We start from the raw sequence: 18,944 nt of genomic DNA on the forward strand, positions 1-18,944 counted from the left end.
GGGCGGTCAGGAATTGAACAGTTTTCTCGCCGGGTTTTCTCCGGCTGTTTTCACTTTTCTGCCAGGTGCCGGATTGGGACGGTCAGGAATTAAACAGTTTCCTCACTGAGCTTTTGCCGGCTGCTTATTACTTTTCTGCCGTTTTGGGGCGGTCAGGAATTGAACAGTTTCCACCCACCGAGTCTCGTCCGTGGTTCTCCAGCTCTGGCCGACCGAGCCGCTACCCCCTAATCTGGTTTAGCCCGTATGGCCGATAAGATCAAGCAAGTCTGCGCCGCGGGCTGGGTGCCTCGGCTGCAAAGCAATCCATCACCTCGATAGCCCCTCCTGCTCACTTGATGAAGGATCTCGAACAGACCTGCGCATCGCTGCGCGCGCAAATCGCTGCCACAGAGGCGCAGCTTGCCGGTCTGAAACGCGAGCTTCAGGTCGCAGAGCAAGCTGCACTCAACTCACAGCGTCAGCATACTGACACGGAGAGGCGATGGCCACTTCTCGCTGAGGAGTACCGGCGTTATGGGAGGCAGATGATCGTGCCGCAGCTGGGAGTACAGGGTATGTGTAGTCTCTTTTTCTCTCCACTCTTTCCCTTCAAGTTTACTCTACGATGTTTGATCTGGAATGTTGGAGATGCATGTGGCTGACCTGGGGGCGCTGCGCGACAGGTCAATTGAGACTTCGATCGGCGAAAGTCCTGATTGTCGGCGCAGGTGGACTGGGATGCCCGGCTGCGATGTATCTTGCTGGAGCTGGGGTGGGTACACTAGGATTGGTGGACGGGGACACCGTTGAATCGTCAAACTTGCACCGCCAGGTTCTGCATCGCAGCCGAAACGTGGGGAAGATGAAGGTGGACAGCGCGATTGAGTATCTCCAGGAGTGAGCTTCGCCCGTCTAATCGCTCTGCCACGAGATTGATTACACCAGCAGTTGACTGACCCATGATGTTTTGCTTCTTGCTAGATTGAACCCTCATCCCACGTACATCGCCCATCGAGCGCATCTAGCACCCGACGCTGCAGCAGATATCTTCGAAGACTACGATATCGTACTAGATTGTACGGATAACCCCGCGACTCGGTACCTGATCTCCGATACGGCCGTGCTGCTGGGCAAGCCGTTGGTCTCAGCATCCGCCCTGAGGACGGAAGGACAACTGATGGTACTGAACAACCCGCCTCGACCTGCGGGCGACAAAACCGGCGGACCGTGCTATCGCTGCGTGTTTCCCCGACCCCCACCAGCGAACACGGTCACCAGCTGCGCGGATGGAGGCATCCTGGGGCCCGTGGTTGGGACGATGGGCGTCCTGCAGGCTCTGGAAGCCATCAAGGTGATTACGGCCGACGACACGCAGCCCCCCAGCCCTCCGTCGCTGCATATCTTCTCCGCGTACTCTACGCCTTTGTTCCGGTCGATCAAGCTGCGCTCCCGCCGCGCCAACTGCGCGGTATGCTCTGCAGAGGCGACTGTAAACCTGGATACGGTGCGTTCCGGCTCCACGGATTATGTCTTCTTCTGCGGCAGTGCCGATCCGGAGATGCTGCTCGTGCCGGAGGAACGGGTTTCGCCGCTGGAGTACCGGGAGCTGCACCCTCAGTCGTCGGCTGCGGAAGAGGGCAAGCAACCGACGATGATCGACGTGCGGGAGAAGGTGCAGTTCGACATCTGCAATCTCGAGAACAGTATCAATATCCCGATCTCCACGATCTTGGCATCTTCTGCTAGCAAGGGTGATGAAGCTGCTGCCCAGCTTCCAGCGTGGGTGCCGGCGGAGCTTGCTGCTGCGGACTCGACGGACCCGATCTACGTGGTGTGTCGTATGGGCAACGATTCCCAGATTGTAGTGAAGAAACTGAAGGAGCTGGGACTGGATCGTGAAGGGCGACGGAAGGTTGTCGATATCCGGGGAGGCTTCCGCTCGTGGAGGGAACAGCTGGACCCTGAGTGGCCTGAGTATTAGACTGGTTCTGCGCCTCGATGGAAGGGCCTCCCTTCTATCTTTCTAGAGATTTTGGCCTTCACAAGAAGCATCCATGAGTAGACTGCATGTTATGGTTCGGAAATTCTCGCGGCTGATAAGTGCGCATTATTACAAACAAAAAGATCTCCAAGATTGGATTAATCGAGTCATACAGAGCTCAATTCCAGCAAGTTTCATCAAATTCGAAATTCTTCTATGACTCGGTGAGATGCCTTCGTATGCTCGTCAGCCATCTGCGCTGTTAGGGCTGCTGACGGGTCATAGCGGGCGGGCTTAAGCGCAGCGACGGATTTTACAAGCCCGTGGCTGACGAGAGCCATGGCCCATGACTATACAACCGAGCATCAATAGCATCATCCACTTCCGGCAGATAAATAGCACTTTCCCTCGACGCTTGTCCTCAATTCCAGTTCCATTTTAGAGCAAGATAACAAACCAACAAACCAACAAGACAATTAGCCAAAAGAAAACACATCCACACTCACAATGGACGGACCCAACACCAAACCATACCACATCCCCACCGACGCCGTCTGGTTCAGTCAGTGCCCATCCCCTCCCTTCCCATGCGATACAAGAACCACAAAAAAACTAACAATCCCCAAAAGTCACCGGCTGCTCCTCAGGCATCGGCCAATCCCTCGTCCACCACATCACAACCCACCACCCAACCCACCGCGTGGTCGCAACAGCCCGCAACCCAGCCAGCCTATCCTTCCCAACCACCAACGCCAACATCCTCCTGCTAGCCCTCGACGTGACCTCCCAAACCTCCATCGACGCCGCCCTCCAGAAGACCCTCGCCCACTTCCACCGCATCGACATCCTGGTCAACAACGCCGGCTACACGCTGGTGGGCGACACCGAAGCCGCCTCCGACGCCGAGGCGCGCGCCCTCCTGGACACCAACTTCTGGGGCGTGGTGGACCTCACCAAGCGCATGCTGCGGATCATGCGCGAGGAGAATCCCAGAAGTGGTGGTCCGCAAGGCGGCGTGATCCTGAACGTCAGCTCGATGGGCGGGTTCATCGGGTTCCCGGGGAGTGCGTTCTACCACGCCAGCAAGTTCGCGGTGGAAGGGTTCACCGAGGCGGTGGCGAGGGAGGTGCCGGTGGAGTGGAATAGTGAGTTTTCCCCCGTTTCTCCCAACAAACCCCTTCTTATCCAGAGGTGATATACCTTTGGCGCAAACGCAACGCAAGCTAAACTTTGTGTCAAAAAGTCCACCTCTGCAACATCGAGCCCGGCGGCGTGAAGACCAACTACGCCACCACCAGCCTCAAGACCATGGTCAACGGCCGCCATCCGGCGTATGACCACCCAGGGTATCCGGCGAATGCGCTGTTGGCGTATATGGGTCAAGAAGAGAATCGGCGGGCGTGGGCGGAGCCCCAGGCGGTTGTGCGGGCGATTGTTGAGATTGTGAATCGGGGGCGGAGGATCCCGATTCGGGTGCCTCTGGGTGCGGATGCGTTTGGGATGATTGCGATGGAGTTGGAGAGTATTCAGAAGGATTTGGAGGAGGTGAGGGAGGTGAGTTTGGGGGTTGGGGAGACGGAGCAGTTGGAGTCGATCGGGTTTTTGCAGAGGGAGTAGTTCGGGTCTTCTGGGGGGGGTTGTGGTTGGGAGATGGGCTTTGTGTATATATGTGTGGTCTTGGTGCTTAGGTCGGAGAATGGACTAATCTCATCTTGTTGGTGCTTTATTCGTGGGGTGTTTGGTAGTATAGGCATAGCAAGATAGATCAAGTGTACTGTCTCGATTAGCTGTACGATGCTGTAGATCTTGAGGCTGTAAGTGCTGAGGGTGGGACAATCTCTACAGGACGGAAGGTGAATACCAGAGCCTGAAGGCGCAGCAATCCTTCTAGGGCTAATGAATAGCACCGAGAACAATCACTTTGCCAATGGTGTGAATAGCTTTCCACTTCCTGGTATATCCGCATCGGAGTGACTGCGCCTCGATTGCTCGACTAGCCAATTCACTTGAATCCACTTGGATCTCTGTGTGAATACCTATTGCAGCAGTCCATGCCTGTATACGTAACAAGTGTATTCTCCATCCCACGCCCGCGCCCGCGCTCAACGCAGTCTTGACGATGAATATACCGTGTCCAAGAAATCAAGCATCAATCATCTCCCTTGGCTCGAGTTCGAGATCTCATTCGACCACAGCATCCCGCTGACCCAGATGAGCCACCGTACTATCAGCCTAGGATCAGTCGTATTCCAATCGATTACCATGTCCTCCACCCCCGAGTCATTGCGGAGCCTCTAATCCTAGAGTTCGAGCGTGTTCTAGGACGGGTGGCAGTGCCACCAGAACAGAACTTCGAGCTCACAAGAAAATGTTTCCTGGAGCTAGCTGCTCATGTTTTCTAACTGTGCAGGTGGAGAACTGTCTACCTAGAACAGTCTAGTCTAGAACTTGCTTGCGGTATTCTCAAGTGTCCTATTCTCTGGGCACATACAAACACCATGGGAGATCCAGACCCGTTGGTCAGACCAAGGCGCTGAATCGATCTTGTATACATCACTCCAAATCGCATGAAGCAACCACATGCACGCACGCTCATAAGAAGGGCGTCCTCGACAGGACATGACAATTTTTCTTCGTTATCTGCAGAACTTAGAAGCGAAAGTAAGAACTGAGCCCTTCCCCTTCCTCTTCCGCGTTTTGTGTGCCGCGCCAGCCCTAAAACATCCAATCCACTAACAAAGCAAAACCAGTCCGCAGGCCACAATCTAATCCTTCCCTCTGCCTCGATCCCCTCTCCTCAAGAGAAAATCCGTCACGAGAAACATGACCGACTCCGTATCTGCCCCTTTGCAAAGCCTTCTCAACAAGGTAAATGACACCACTATCAGTACTACAACTACGGCTACTAGTACTCCTACTACCACTACTACTACCACTACAACTACCACCACCACCAAACCCGCAGCCCAATAAACCAACTTCAATCATCCAGTACCAACCCTCAATGAAGAGGGCGTCAGCCCAGCCCAGCCCAGCACAAAGCAACAGAAGAAATTGGGAAACGAGCGACCACGCTATCTAACATAAGGTGGCGCCAGCGGCGTCAGGAAAGGTCGTTCGGAGGGATGCTGTGAGAACAGAACCCAGGCCTACCAAGACACGGTGGGTTGTTCACATCTCCACTACCATTATCACCACCACCACCACCACCACCACCAGCAGCAGCAGCAGCAGCAGCACGTGCTCTGTACCCTAAAGCCACTCTCGTCCCTCTTTCGGCGCTCGTGGAGTCGAGGCAGCGGGAGTAGGGGAGCACTACCGCCATTCGCCATTCTTGGTGAATGAGAAGGGGCTTGGCGTGTCCATGCGGCGGTGTGGCTTTGCCTTAGCCGGTTGGAGTTAAGGAAAGGGGATGATGTGATGAGGAGGAAGAGAAGGTGGCCACAATGGTGGTTGAGAAGGATGTGGGTATGGTGATTATCAGGAGGAGCATAAGAGGAAAGAGAAGTAGAGAAAGGAGAGGGAGGTGGGTGTCCTTCTTTGGGCGATTGCTCTTTGGTGCGAATGCATTTCTAGGCATCGTGCTGTATTTGTTTCTCGTCGTGCTCTGGTTTTGTAAGTCTTTGTAAGTTGAGGTGATACTTTACCTACGTTGGATTTGTTGTTTTTACTTTGATATCTTATATGGATGTGTCTTGCTTCGCATCTGGAATGAATGGTTGCTTCTTTTTCATTGTTGTGATCTCGACAGCCTAGGGCCAGGACTCGTAGCATGGAGAACAGGAAGAACTATTTCATTAGTATAGCATTAGCAAAAGTAGCAACATGAGCTACTTGAATTAGCCACCAGAGATCACTGTCTGGCAAGGACCCCAACCATCCAACACAATGACTAAATACACCGTGTAACCTCGAACCAACCTAACCTTCTATCATTTCCACCAAGCCCTTCGGAGTACAAATCAACTGGGAAACACTCCCAAAATCTACCTCGCAAAGCAACTACACAAACCGCCCAAAGCCACCACGCCCAGCAGAACCCTCCACAAAGCCTGCAGCCCATCCATGTACATCCCGCGCAGCACCGCCATCTCGCCCTCATTTCCATTCTTGCCCCCACTATCACCCATCATCATCAGCAACATCATCATCATCATCGACGAACCACCATCATCTCCTTGGGTCACATTCCCTCCCAGCCCCAGGATATCCACTCCCTTCTGGTCGCCCATCTCCCGCACCACCTGACCCAGAACGATGGTCCCACTCACCGTTACCGCGATACACATGCCCCACGTCCGCAGGATGGAGTACAGCAGCATGCCTCCCTTGGAAACCTCAGTGTGCGGCTCCCCGGCGTTGTTGGTGGTGGTGCTGCTGCTGTCGGATTTCCAGCGTCCAGAGGAACTGTGAGACCGTGGTCGGTGTTGGAGGCAGCGATGGTATCCAGACGTCAAAAGAGCGTGGCTGATCCCTGTAGCCAGAAAAATAAAGACCCAGGCTTGGGGCGGAGTGTGCATGTCGAGGGTGATGAACGCGCACGAGACCAGAAGACCGATGGCCCAGCCGGCGCGGATGATCCAGCGGAGGGTGCGGGGACGGTGCAACCAAGACCATCTGGAGACTAAGAGGAGGGCGGGTAAGGATGGAGCGGTGACGGTGAGGAGGCTGAGGCCCGATAGAGTCGGGGTGAGGCGTTGGATTAGGATCAGGTACATCGGGAGGTTGAGCAGGTGGGAGAGGAGCTGGGGTTGTATGTGTATTAGCTTCACTGGTGCGTGGTAATGGGGACTTGGGGGCACGCACCGAGAACCCATGAAGGAAGCTACTGAGGTACATCATCGCTCGAGGCAGACACTGAATGTCTGCTGCGATGAAGATCGATCGCGTCGCCCAGATGCTCTCATACAGGACAACCAGCAGAACCACGCCGGTTCCGAGGCAAAGAGGCACGAGGACCCGCCAGCTCGACCAGGGGTAGAAAGTGCCGCCCAGGCTTAGACCGATGAGCAGGCAACCCATCCCCACGAGGCTGAGAACGACGCTCAGCCAGCACATGCTGCGGAGTTTGCGCATGGAGATGCTGCGCCGGCCACGCAGGTCCACGGCAAATGGAATTATGAGGAGCCCCAGTGCGCAGAACGCAAAGCTGGCGTAGAAAGCCCATATCCTGGAGGTATAGTCGCTGAACAGTCCTCCGAGAACCAGGCCAAGCATGCTTCCGATGACACGAGCCCGAAAGAGATACCCGGAGTAGTGGGCCAGGAACATGTCGGGGATAATGTCAGCCATAACCAAGATCGAATATGCCATCACGGCTCCTCCTCCAATCCCTTGCACAAACCGCCCGGCGATGAGGCTGGCTAGGTTCATCGAGCCGCTGCAGACGCCCGTCCCGGCCGTCGCGAGCACCACAGCGGAAAGGACAATAGGACCAGCGCCAATCAGGTCCGTGAGCATGGCAAAGACCGCCTGGCCCGTGGCGCTGGCGATGAGGTACGAGGCCTCAATCCAGAGGATCCCGCCCAGTGCTCGCTCGAGCGTGCTCGATAGGCTCTAGGGAAACGATTTAGTCAACGCAAAGCATACTGTCGTCCATACGTACTGGTATCAGGGGTATCACGACAGTCACGTTCAGAGCGTCCATTGTGACCAGCAAACAGGCGGATATGATCATCAACCATTCCTTGACGTCCGGCTTCCATTTTGCCCGCTCGGTATTGGCTTCGAGATTATTGTCATGGTGGCTTGCTGGGGTGTCGATGTTCTCAACTAGGTTTTGGACGCATCGGCCGCTGAATAGCTGCACGTCGCAGCCATTTTTATCATGGCTAGAGTCAACATATTCCAAGCCCATTGTCGGTCGGTGCTCGGAGACTCTTGAACCTCCGTGATTAACTAGAGCTCATAAGGCAGCCGAGTGCGACACGGAAAAAGACGTCGAACACATAGGACGACAGAGCATCCCATCATCGTGGATTGAGGGGAAGTTCGTTGCATCATCATCTCACAGAAGACTAATGCAAATCAGTCAATCATCCAGAATTCTATTGCCTTGATGGGTCCGACTATATCAGTCAATACATACTAGCATACTCCAGTATGCAAGGGGGCAGCACAGAGCCGCGAGGAGCTGATACGTAACGCGTGCTATTGTTGTTAGCCCCCTAGTTTCGCTCCTGCATGAGAAGCGGTCATCGTGCAGTTCTAGCCATAACTTAGACGCAAAAGAAATGATATTGGGGCGATTCACTTGAAAAGGGCATTCCGATCACCCAGGTAGTCGAGAAGTTCCGCATCTGGATAGCTTGGCTTTCCCTTGTAGTATTGGTATGCAGGCACAGGTCACATTGATAATCACCTCGGAAGCAAGAAGCCAAGAAACAGGCGGCAGCTCATTCACACATGGAAGGGAGGGTGTCTAATGATACTTGGGGAGCACATATCCCCCTATGTCTTGGAAAAATTGCATCGCGGTGGTCATAAAATTCGCAACATCCTCCCCAAGCCATGGCGCGAGCATTCTTGTCCTGGTGGATTCCATCTCACGAAGATAATTCCCGGCAACCTGTCAGAATGAACCTTAGTCCCGGCAAAGCCTCCAGAAAGAACGTAAGAGCTCAGAAGCGCACTCACTAGAACACAGGACCCTTTTCGACTTGAATCCATTGCAACCTGCCCAATCACGTCTGCCACACGCTGGGGTGTGTTAGCTTCCAGACCTGCTTCGAGCCATTGCTCTGTGAATCCGGCTGTGATTCGTGTTGGGGTGAAAAATGGAGCAACGGCGTTTATGCGGATGCCGTACTGCTGCGCAGTGGTCTGAGAGGCACGAAGCAATCCCACGATTCCATGTTTAGAAGCGACATATGCCGCTACGCCAGTGCCTCCAAAATACCCAGAGGTAGATGCTAGAAGCACAATAGATCCAGATGGGTGATGTTTGTTCCTCATGTGGTGCATCGCTAGTCTGAGAGCTGTCGTTCGTCAGTAGGGAATGACGTGATGCGCGGATCTCAGTGACCTACTGTTCAGGGTTCCTTTCAGATTGATATCAATCACTCGAAAGCCTTCAGTGGACTCTCTGAGATCGCCATTCTCGTCAATATTGTCGAGATCCAGTACTGGATGTGACTCCATTACCCCCGCGTTGGCGATGACAATGTTGACCTCTCCGAGAATGCGGACGGTCTCGTGGAAGAGCGTTTTCATCTGCTCCCAGTCAAGGACATCGGCAGCAACAAAAGCTGCCTTCTCGGGCCAAGAAAATGTCTGGATAAGTGCTGCGGCTGTCCCTTCGAGAGATGCCAGATCGGAAAGGATGACATTTGCACCATGATGGTTAAAGAGTGTCGCGGTAGCGGCTCCTATCCCGTTTGCTGCTCCAGTTACAATGACTGTCTGGCCGTCTGCCTGAGATAGCAAGGCTGGCTCGATCTCGAATTCCTGCATACCGGTCCTTGATGGTAATGTGTTGCGGCTCGGATGAGGTTGGAGGAGAGGTGGAGCGTAACTGCGGGGTTGTCAGGAAATGAGCAGCCATCGCCCGTTAAGCCGCTCCCTGCTGATCTTCAATAGCCTGCCTCATACCGTATAAGATCTCACACGAACCAAAACTATTATGTACTAATTGAGATTGACTCTAGTGGGAGAGAAACTTGATTATATACACCGAAGCCTGAAATCAATCGAGTTTGTCCAGATCCGAGACTCTTGACACCTCAGCTGACGATTTGGCGCTGTGCGCAGTGCTAATGGCATGGAAAGAGAAGTCCAACTCTCCTACCAATGCTTTCACATCCCTACTTTGATTAGCATGATACAATAGTGAATCAAATGGTCTACTCACTTCATCAGTCTTTCCACGTCACCAACAATGCATCTGGTGGAAATCTGCAGCACTGAGAAGGTAGCAAAGCCAGGCTCCGCGATATGTCTCAGGTTCAAGATATCTTTGTCCAGCGCCTCAAGTCTCTTGGAAAAGCTGTACGGACGGGGAGTCTTGAGATATGGCGGCAGAGGCTGTTGATTCGTGATGCTAGCTGAGAGGAGACAGAGAACGGACGTTACCTCGTGCGTCGTCACTCGAGCGCTGGCTACCAGTCTCCTGAAGTCATGAAGCCAAGCTGAGTCTGATTCATCATCATGCCCAAGTTGCAAGAGGGTGTCCGACGCGTATCCCAGAAGACTCAGATAGCTGACGATGCTGTATACATAGTCAGAAGGGTCGACACCCGCATCAAAAGCAGGCTGGCGTACCTGTCAATGCATGTTATGATTGAATCATAACGCTTTTTTGGAAATCTTCCCCCGATTGGGACTTCCCATTTCAAGAAGCCGGAGTAAGTTCGCAAACTGTTCAGCATGAGCATCTGCTTCGAAAACACCTTGTTGCGGGCCTTGAGCAACCGCCGCCCCGAGGAGGTTTTGATCGCCAGATCACCCTCGTCACCTCGCATCCGGGCGGACACGGTCTCGTGGATGACAGAGTAGTAATTTGCTAAAAGATACAAAGATGCCCCCAGACTTTGGCGAAGAGCAGAATGTTCCGAGATTGGATAAGGGAAGAACGTCCAGAAGAAAGCAACGGCAATACCCCCAGCCACTGTTGCAAGTCTATATGGTGCTAGCAGATAGATGGGATAGTACTGCTGTCCATTGGAGGTGGCCACTGCCTCTCCGATCTTGCGAACCTCCAGCTCGTACCCCACTATCATGGAAGTAGAAATGATGGTAATGATGCCAATGATGCGGAAGCGGAATTGCTTGATTGGTACATAGAAGACGCAGGTTAGGAAGATGAACAGGAAGACGATAATTCCTGGAGTCTTCTTGCCGGGGATATACCAAGCCAGTAAGCTAAGCACCATAGCCATGACTGTGCCCAGAATACGGAGAACAAAGCCGAAGATGCTCTGACCCGAGGTAGGCGACATACTCAGATTGACCATGATCATGGCCCATACAAACCTCTGCTTCACGAAGAAGCTTTGAGTGTCATGAAGAAACGCGACCACAGCCACAGTCATCGTGGCACAAGCTACGCGGAAGCCATAGGCAGACTCAGGTGAGCGGAGGGCGGAGGGGATCCGTCGAAGCTTGTCTCCAAATCTTTGCAGTGCATTCTCCGGGGGTAAGTGTTCGGGGTCTTTTCGATGTTTGTATGCTTCGCCCAGCTGAAGAATATTGTTCTGCGAGCTAATGTCACCACCAAGATTATCATCTTCGTGGGTATCTTCCGCTTTGAAGGCGCTTACGACCCACTTTAACAGGCGCTTAGATCCTGGTATGATGAGCCGTTTTCTTGACAGTTTTCCGCTCGCACGTTTCTCGTCGGCAAAGTGGATGAAATCCTGAATGACATGACCGGTGGAGCTGAGAAGTTGTTCCATCTATACAAGTCAGCAAATCGCGTGGAACACCAGATAGCACAATGCCCTACGTACGTAAAGAATTAAATACAGCTGTCGTCTGCTCCGATCCCGCCCAACGCCTGAACTATCAGAAGGTATATCATCGATATCGAGGTGAACGGAAGAAGGGTGCTCAAAAAAGTCCGGGGGGAGGGTGATCCCTTTTTCTTCACCCCAGGCCCGCAAAGCGATGCGCTTGGCCGCCTTGAAATCGCTTAGCTTCTTTGCATAGAGGGCAGCAAAGGCTTTTTCGCCAGGTTTTGGGCTTGCGTCCGCCTCCACATCTTCCGATTCTTTCGATGTAGTTGATGCTTTGAGCGGTTTACTGAACTCGAGAACGTACGACACATGCTGAAGGCCTTCATCAATGGTATCGATCATAGACCGGAACGGATCATGCACAGCCCGCATGATATCGTTCCATTCCTGCACAACGCGACAGCGTATATCCTCTGGAGCGCCAGGATCGATCGGCTGGTTCCACTTGTTGTAATCAGATAGACGCTGGAAGATGTCGACCACAAAGCTTAACCCCACAACAGGAATCATAGCTTGGCGCAGCTGTCTGAAAATTGCTTGAAGATCGTCCGGACCAAGTTTGCCGATGGCGAATTCACGCTTTGCAAATGTCAGGTCTCCGTGGATCTTAGCATGGAGATCTGTGAGTTTCTGGCAAGCCGATCGAATAGCCGCTGCCTCTGGGCTGTAAACCTTGCCGCTCTCGGTCATCTTTTCCACTCGAGAGTCGTAGGTCTCTGCCCGCCCAAACATATCCTCGCGCTCTAGGGATTCAAAATACGATGTGTGGGCTCTGAGAGCGCCACGCAAGCCGTCAATATAACCTCCCATTTGTTTGAGAATGATGCCGCGAGTACTCTTGGGCAGAATGAACAGGGATACACCCGTGCAAATGGCTAGCCCTGTCAGACAAGCTTCGAGCAACTTCTTCACCAATGCAATTGCTGCGGTCATGGTTCCTAGACGGGGGGCATAGGTGAACGTGACATTGGCAACAATGGAATAGATGATCACGGGGAATTGAAACTGCTGGAACTTGGCTCTGAAAGTGTGGACCACATAAATCTGGAAGAAAAGCCAGACTCCACTGACTGCTGATGCGGAGGCATTGTACGGGACGGAGGTGGTTGAAGTAGCACTCGATGTCGCCGACGATGTCGCTGAAGATGGCTCTGAGTGTTCTCGGGCCTTGATACAGCAGTACATCATAAGCAATGCGAAAGCGGAGGCCACGCAGACTGCGAGGATGTCCAGCACCATCATCTGAATGAATTTCGCGCGCGGCATAATGGAGAACCCCAGGACAGAGATGATAGCCACTAAATAGCCAACGGTATTGAATTGACCAGACACGACATCTGATTGATACCTATGGCTTATTAATTCTGGTGCTTATAGCCATCATAGAGATGCTGGTAGGCAAGCATACATAGCTACGCATATCGTGGGTGGAAGTGCTCCCCTGTTGCGAACAATTGCATTTAGCTTCAACGCACGTTATCTGATATACGAGGATTCGGTGGGACATACTTCATCATAAGCAGTAAAGTGGGGATGTCCATATTTAGCTTACCCCAGATTATCTGGGGTAAGCTGAAAATCCTCGTCCAATTTCGCTTCTTGGGGCCATCATTTGTGGCCTGCATTGATGGCGAGGCGGCTGCTTCAGCAGCGTCCGGGGCTACCATGTCTTGGGCCGATCAGTGGTGTCGGTCGCAATGTCTCGATGTCTCTGTCTCTGCTCAGGATGCATTCCCGGGGTGTTTTGATAGTCACTCCCTCTATTTTCCCGGGCACACGTGATCTGTCAACCGATGCCGAATCCGGAGACGGGAAAAGAAAGCCTGGAGCTCTGGATTGTGGAGGACGATGATTGAGGGGATAGAACGGACAACTTTAAACTGCAAGGTTATTGAGACAGCACAGGAGCTGGATGCAGGGGAGAAGGTTGAAGAAAGTGAAATCAACTTTGTTGAGGCGGGATACGAGAAGGATGACTCGGTGAAGATACAATTGAGAGGAAAGAAGGATTATTTGGTGGCGATCGGCGCTCCGTTACTTGACTGGGACGGCACGATACTTTCTCCCATCCGCGGTCACGGCTCGTCAATGCCGCCTGCCCACGGACTGTGTATTGATCTTGAGCCTACTGTTTACCAGTATCTATGCAATGACTGCGGGAAATCAACATTTTGTGTCAAAAAGGCAGGCTGCAACGTGCAAGAACCCGCCATCCCGTCGGACTATTTCCGACCCACTTGCAGCTTAACCGCATATGATATCATACACTCACGACAGAGGATAATTGATATTGACACCGGCTGCCTTTCCTATGGCACCACTGCTAAGCCTGCTTAGGAAAGACGGTAGCACGAACCCACTAGCCTGATTAGAAAGTGCATTACATCTAATACATACTTCCACTTGGCCTCTGGTTCTGTTTTTAACTCTTTTTCACCGCTCTCGGATATTCTGCCGCAGCCATTTTACTGTCGCCGAAGCCCCATGCCGTAGGCTGGGGCTAGCGAGACAACCAAAGTTGTTGCTATGTATTTGATCCAGCTTCGAGCATCTTTCACACCCAATTCCTTAATATATTCTTTCTCTCGAGCATCACTTATAGGTCAAGGAAGATGAGTCTCCATAGTTTACTCCTGGACAATCTACACCCTTGGGCACAAGACAGGCTATTGAAGTTTGTGCTCGAGCCGGCCTCGGATATCCGCTGCCGGAATTAGAGCAAGTTAGTTTTATCCGGTACTGACCCGAAATCATCGGATCTGGGTCTCAAGCCGCGGTGACCCGAACTTTCCGCCCTCGTCATGCTCCCCTCACCGACACGTACCTTGAGATCTTATGCTTGGCGGACAAAAACAGGCAATAAAATGCGTATTGCTTGCGCATGGGGATTCAGATGTCGTTCTGCACCATCATCCTTTTATGTCAATTCCGTGATAGTCGAGCGGTTTCACCTTGTCTTGCTAGTTACACTCGTACTTGCGGGTGAAACGCGAGTGTACGATTCCCCGGGGGGAATCGTACTTTGTTTGATCTTTTTTCTTCTTGTTTTCCTCCTATCCGCAAGTTGATTGCCTATACTTCGAGGAAATACGACCATAACAAGCGATAAGTGATCTCTGAATTCTCAATGAATTACGAAGAATACTCAAGTACGGAGTACTCAACAGCTAAGATAGGTGTACGAAGTGTCGGGGATTTGGATGAGTGATTATTTCAGCTACGTGAGGCTATAGCGAGGAACTAGCAATATGGGCTGAGCAGCCTGGCTGTCGAGGGCTTAGGGCTGCCAACAAGAAGCGTAGCCCTAGCAGGCAAGGCCCTTTCTAGTCCTCCGCAGTAAAGGCTCTTCTTCGAGTCTCAATAAATCGATCAATGTCTTTACTTCCTAGGACTACTGTTATCAGTTATAGGCCTACGTTTACTAGCAAACTACATATAGCAAGGCGTAACGTAACATCCTTCAAGAAGTGGATTAGATCGTCGATTCAAATCCCAACGTAGAGTCAGAATTCGAGTCTCCTGTATGAAGAGAATTAATTACACGAAAGGTAAACGTTTCCCCGGAGCAGCGTCGTCAGCTGCTACTGTTTCAACCCCTAAGCACCATTCCAATATCACTATAGCAAGAAGAGAAACCCAGCTAGCTTCTCCTTTACAGCTTGCCCTGACCAGCATTGGCGGTAACGCTGGAGGCGACGGAGGTGTAAGCGGAAGCAGTGGCAATGTTCTTGCCGGCGAAGTTGGTGAGGAAGGCAGTGTCGGTCTCGTCGAGAGTGCCAGAGCTGCCGAAACCGTTGATGACACAGGCACGGCCAAGGGAGGCAGTGCAGGAAGATCCGGAGGAGGTGGAGGGGACAGAGAACATCTGGCCATCGACGGGGGTCTCGACAATGGTATCAACGTTCTGGAAGACGTTGCCCTCAGCAAGGATGTAGGCACCGGACATGACCTCGAAGGCGTGGCCGGTGTTGTCGTACCAGTAGTTGTTGACCTATCATTGGTTAACCGCAAGCTCTACAAATCATCGAGAATATGCTAGTGATTGTCAAGAGGGGGGAGAATTGGAGTGTGACGTACGGCGTGGACGAGGGTGTTTCCTCCAACCTTGGGGGAACGACCGCTAGTGTGATAGATATAGTTGCCCTTCAGGGTGACCATGTCGCTGGATCCATCGAGATAAATGCCCCAGTACGTGTAGCCGTCACAGGTAGCAGAGTAGTCAGTCAAACCGTCGATGTAGTTGTTGGTGATAGAGACACGGTTGTCGGCATCAGTTCCAAGGACGATGTGCTGGCGGCCAATGCGAGCGGTGGTCACGTGATCGATCCAGACCATATCGACATCATCAAGAGTGATAGCATCACCACCCCAGACGTACTTTTCGTTAATGTCGGTGATGGCGATGTTCCTGAGATACATTGTTAGAGGGGACCGCCTATCTCAAAATCGTATGATTGGAAACGTACTGGATGATAACGTTCTCAGTACCGCTGACAAGACGGAGACCCTTGCCCTTGATGATACCAGTGCTACCGACACCAACGATAGACTTGTTGGAGCCAACGGTGATACCGAGAACACCAGCGTTGTCGCTAGAGAGGAAGAAGAGTCAGAACGATGGTCTATCAAGGCGCTTAAATGGTGAATAGCGCTGAACCACTTACTAGCTCACGGAGACGGAGGGAGCATCAGGCTCGTAGTTCGTGCACCAGTCGTTCTGGTTAATAGCCACCTGGCAAGCACTCGCAGTTCCCCAAGGGGCACATCCAGTGGATGTAGTGGTGCCCTCGGTGCCGGTGAAGTCGAAGGTCTTCTCGAGAATGATGACGCGGGCCTCGCTGTCACCGAGGTAGGAGACCAGCTCGTCAGTGGTGGAGGGATACACAGGAGTAGCGGAACCTCCTCCGGTCACGCCCTTGGCGAAACCCTCAGCAGAGCCGGAAACACCGACAGCAGCGGCGGAGCCGACAAGTCCAGCGACAGCAGCGCTGAAGAGAGCAGTGTACTTCATGATGGATGAGAAGGACAGAGAACAGAGATAGAAAACCAGCTATCTAAATGGAAAAAAGGAAAGACTAAGAAAGAAGGACTGAGGTGAAAGAGGTAAAGAGGGAAAGAGTGGGATGAGAAAGAAAAGAAACCTGATGGAGGAGGGATGCTCCAGAGAACTTATATAGCTGGAATCCCGGGAATCATGAGGAGAAAGCCACCATCTCCAATCTGATGGAGCAGATTCAAGATATCGAATGAAATTGAACGGGTGATCGAGGTGAAACGACCAAGGCCATTTTTGATTAGGAGCTAAGGACTCTTGCACCAATGCGTCAATTCTTCGTGATCAGTCCCAGACTTGGCGCCGGAGGAGTGACCGAGGCCTTGCAAGGGAATCATGGAATTTCGGAAGAGTTGAACGGACCAGACCGTGGGCTGATTCAAAATGGGAAATGATAAGCAGCAGCAGCCACATGGTTTGCCCATCACCACGGAGAGAACCTCCTGGTTCATAGCCCATGAACACGGCGATCCACTGTCAAGGGGCGGCCGGTAGCAGATAAGAACTGGCGCGATAGAGGCGTTAGACTGTGGAGCATCCCGGGTGATTTACGATGTTTCATGATTATCACGCCGCTGCTATTTAGTCCCTGTAGTCTAAAGTAAAAATCACGCCGTGGCAAAGGCCGGAGGTCGGACCTCACCAGTACACGTAGACAGAGTAATTCTTCCGTCTTGGCTGGAGATCCGTGATATTGATGGCCAGACGAGGCCAGACGACTGCAGGACTGCAGAACGATGAGGATGTTGAGAATGATGGAACCTCGACTAGGGCACCGGCCGGGGGGGAGGGGGGGTTAGGGCTTCGGGTGTAACACGGAGCCGGGCCGGAAACCTTCCGTGTCTCACGGTCTCACCCATCAAGGAGCCTCAGATCTTGTTGTGACCTCCTGTTAAACGGTTGCAGGGTTGTTCCCCATGTTCCTCGCAGAGTATGGCTGGTGACTGCGGAAAAAGAATCTTTAGATCGTATCTGCATAGTGTCAGGAACGCTGAACCGCCGGTCCACAGCCAACAGGCAAGTGGGCCTTTTTTCCGACCCACCACATCGCGGGACCAGAAGTCCGAAACAAAAAAGAACCCAAAAGAAACGTAAGATTTATTGCACCGGCAAGCCAGCACCCCGTTTTCACTCCCAGAAGGGTAGCTCCGAGCGCTTCCAGAACACGAAGTATGTCTCCATCAATCGGATATTATGGCCACCTTGGTAAGGGAGGGCAATATGATCCCATCAGCGTCTCTGACTGGTGCCATTAAGGACAGGAGTCTCCACTTGAAATAACCTCCCAAGTCTTCCAAGAGGATCCGGTCCTTGATGAAGAATGGGGATGACGTCCACCTGTGTCTTACATTCGAATTTAGCTGCAGGACGCCAGCGGAAATAAACTAATGGAGGTGAAGTCTTAATCTGAGACCAAAAGCCTTAGCAGTTTAAGCTTCTTGCAATTTGGTGATGAGATATGTACGGCGTGGTGAGGCCGGATTGTACGTGCGATAAGCCTAACAATGGAAGACATTTTATCTCTGTCGTCCAGCAACGGTCGGTCGAATTACCATCACGGGCGTAGAGGCTCATATAACAGAGAACAGTCGGTGGATAAAGGGCTGTAGAACCATCGGGTTCCGGCCTTAAGCATGGGCAATGCTACTCGGTATCTGGACGAGCGATGAAGAGGGGTGGAATATTCAGTTGTTTTCATTTCCCGCCAGCGCCCTTGACCAGATGCAGCAACTTTTCCGCAATCCTTATGCAGCGGTTGATTCCTGAATGTTGCAATCTAGCATCTGGGCCCGCAAGAGAGTGGCGTAGCTGCGATATTGGCTGACTATTTTGTTCGTCAGTCACAACTATAAAATGGCAATTATAGGAGACCGGCTTCTTAGTGCAAATTACTTGGTCCCTTCCCGCTTTATGGCAGAGGAGCAGACTGCTCATATCGCCTCCGATTCGGGCAATGATATGCATCTGCAGTGTCTTCCTGGTGAGGAACAAGGTACTTGTGCTTCCATATCGCTCAAGTATTGGCAAATGTCGAGATGGTATGCTCCATACCAAGCCCAGCTAATGTGATAGTGACCACGCCCATTTCCACCGACTGACCATGTCGAATGCGAGGAGAGATGGAAAAAGGGGATGTCCGAATACGACGCATAAGATGAGGTCCTTAATCGGATCTCGCGGCATGAAATGGCATCCCAAATTAAGCCAAGAACATTATATAAGGATTCAATCCGCTTGCTGTTGTCCTACGCAAGTGATCTCGGTAGGTATAGGGAACAGACAGATCAGACTGCGACTCGAATCCATAAGACTGAGGAGCTGGGTTAATCCCATCTTGCCAGCACAACTTGGACATGAAGCCCAAAGCCAACAATCAATCAATTAAACTCATCATCCTCAGACTGGGGGCCGGTAATGGACGGCAGATGACTGCCGACTAATGCAATGTGATGTCTTTTTGATAAAGCCTTTATCG

The 18,944-nt window shown here is 52.2% G+C and overlaps 6 protein-coding genes across 6 annotated transcripts; 2 read left to right on the forward strand and 4 right to left on the reverse strand.

Moving 5' to 3' along the window:
* The first annotated feature begins 224 nt into the window (after window positions 1-224).
* Window positions 225-2,217, forward strand: BO66DRAFT_212015 (sulfurtransferase uba4). The gene is made up of 3 exons (XM_025642598.1): window positions 225-555; window positions 666-879; window positions 964-2,217. The coding sequence occupies exons 1-3, from the start codon at window positions 339-341 to the stop codon at window positions 1,961-1,963; spliced, it is 1,431 nt and encodes a 476-aa protein (XP_025499203.1). The 5' UTR covers window positions 225-338; the 3' UTR covers window positions 1,964-2,217.
* A 253-nt stretch (window positions 2,218-2,470) lies between these two features.
* Window positions 2,471-3,960, forward strand: BO66DRAFT_405555 (SDR family oxidoreductase; the record flags this gene model as incomplete). Its single annotated transcript, XM_025648978.1, has 5 exons — window positions 2,471-2,525; window positions 2,593-3,108; window positions 3,207-3,517; window positions 3,751-3,777; window positions 3,904-3,960. 5 exons carry the CDS (start codon window positions 2,471-2,473, stop codon window positions 3,958-3,960), a joined length of 966 nt encoding a protein of 321 aa, XP_025499204.1.
* Window positions 3,961-5,949: 1,989 nt separating this feature from the next.
* Window positions 5,950-7,820, reverse strand: BO66DRAFT_443071 (MFS general substrate transporter; the record flags this gene model as incomplete). The annotated part of the gene is made up of 3 exons (XM_025651482.1): window positions 5,950-6,708; window positions 6,770-7,519; window positions 7,569-7,820. 3 exons carry the CDS (start codon window positions 7,818-7,820, stop codon window positions 5,950-5,952), a joined length of 1,761 nt encoding a protein of 586 aa, XP_025499205.1.
* A 564-nt stretch (window positions 7,821-8,384) lies between these two features.
* BO66DRAFT_334021 (dehydrogenase with different specificitie) lies at window positions 8,385-9,415 on the reverse strand (the record flags this gene model as incomplete). Its single annotated transcript, XM_025644190.1, has 3 exons — window positions 8,385-8,531; window positions 8,600-8,940; window positions 8,992-9,415. The coding sequence occupies 3 exons, from the start codon at window positions 9,413-9,415 to the stop codon at window positions 8,385-8,387; spliced, it is 912 nt and encodes a 303-aa protein (XP_025499206.1).
* A 180-nt stretch (window positions 9,416-9,595) lies between these two features.
* BO66DRAFT_359058 (MFS transporter) lies at window positions 9,596-13,421 on the reverse strand. Its single transcript, XM_025644961.1, has 6 exons — window positions 12,925-13,421; window positions 12,824-12,856; window positions 11,410-12,763; window positions 10,223-11,355; window positions 9,813-10,169; window positions 9,596-9,765 (listed from the first exon to the last, which is right to left on the reverse strand). Exons 1-6 carry the CDS (start codon window positions 13,080-13,082, stop codon window positions 9,648-9,650), a joined length of 3,153 nt encoding a protein of 1,050 aa, XP_025499207.1. The 5' UTR covers window positions 13,083-13,421; the 3' UTR covers window positions 9,596-9,647.
* Window positions 13,422-14,710: 1,289 nt separating this feature from the next.
* Window positions 14,711-16,575, reverse strand: BO66DRAFT_212090 (polysaccharide lyase family 1 protein). Its single transcript, XM_025642599.1, has 4 exons — window positions 16,080-16,575; window positions 15,882-16,007; window positions 15,493-15,823; window positions 14,711-15,406 (listed from the first exon to the last, which is right to left on the reverse strand). The coding sequence occupies exons 1-4, from the start codon at window positions 16,424-16,426 to the stop codon at window positions 15,068-15,070; spliced, it is 1,143 nt and encodes a 380-aa protein (XP_025499208.1). The 5' UTR covers window positions 16,427-16,575; the 3' UTR covers window positions 14,711-15,067.
* Between the last annotated feature and the right edge of the window lie 2,369 nt (window positions 16,576-18,944).

Source organism: Aspergillus aculeatinus (genome assembly GCF_003184765.1).
Source record: "Aspergillus aculeatinus CBS 121060 unplaced genomic scaffold BO66scaffold_64, whole genome shotgun sequence".
Taxonomy (NCBI): Eukaryota; Fungi; Ascomycota; class Eurotiomycetes; order Eurotiales; family Aspergillaceae; genus Aspergillus; species Aspergillus aculeatinus.

Excerpts from the sequence above, each read along its gene's own strand:
- BO66DRAFT_212015 (XM_025642598.1), top strand. The coding sequence starts at position 339 with ATGAAGGATCTCGAACAGACCTGCGCATCGCTGCGCGCGCAAATCGCT. Across the intron at positions 556-665 it reads GCCGCAGCTGGGAGTACAGG|GTCAATTGAGACTTCGATCG; the intron begins GTATGTGTAGTC and ends GCTGCGCGACAG. Across the intron at positions 880-963 it reads GCGATTGAGTATCTCCAGGA|ATTGAACCCTCATCCCACGT; the intron begins GTGAGCTTCGCC and ends GCTTCTTGCTAG.
- BO66DRAFT_359058 (XM_025644961.1), bottom strand. The coding sequence starts at position 13,082 with ATGGTAGCCCCGGACGCTGCTGAAGCAGCCGCCTCGCCATCAATGCAG. Across the intron at positions 11,356-11,409 it reads AGCTGTATTTAATTCTTTAC|ATGGAACAACTTCTCAGCTC; the intron begins GTACGTAGGGCA and ends TGACTTGTATAG. Across the intron at positions 9,766-9,812 it reads GACGTGGAAAGACTGATGAA|GGATGTGAAAGCATTGGTAG; the intron begins GTGAGTAGACCA and ends TAATCAAAGTAG.
- BO66DRAFT_212090 (XM_025642599.1), bottom strand. The coding sequence starts at position 16,426 with ATGAAGTACACTGCTCTCTTCAGCGCTGCTGTCGCTGGACTTGTCGGC. Across the intron at positions 16,008-16,079 it reads CCCTCCGTCTCCGTGAGCTA|CGACAACGCTGGTGTTCTCG; the intron begins GTAAGTGGTTCA and ends CTTCCTCTCTAG. Across the intron at positions 15,407-15,492 it reads GAAACACCCTCGTCCACGCC|GTCAACAACTACTGGTACGA; the intron begins GTACGTCACACT and ends AACCAATGATAG.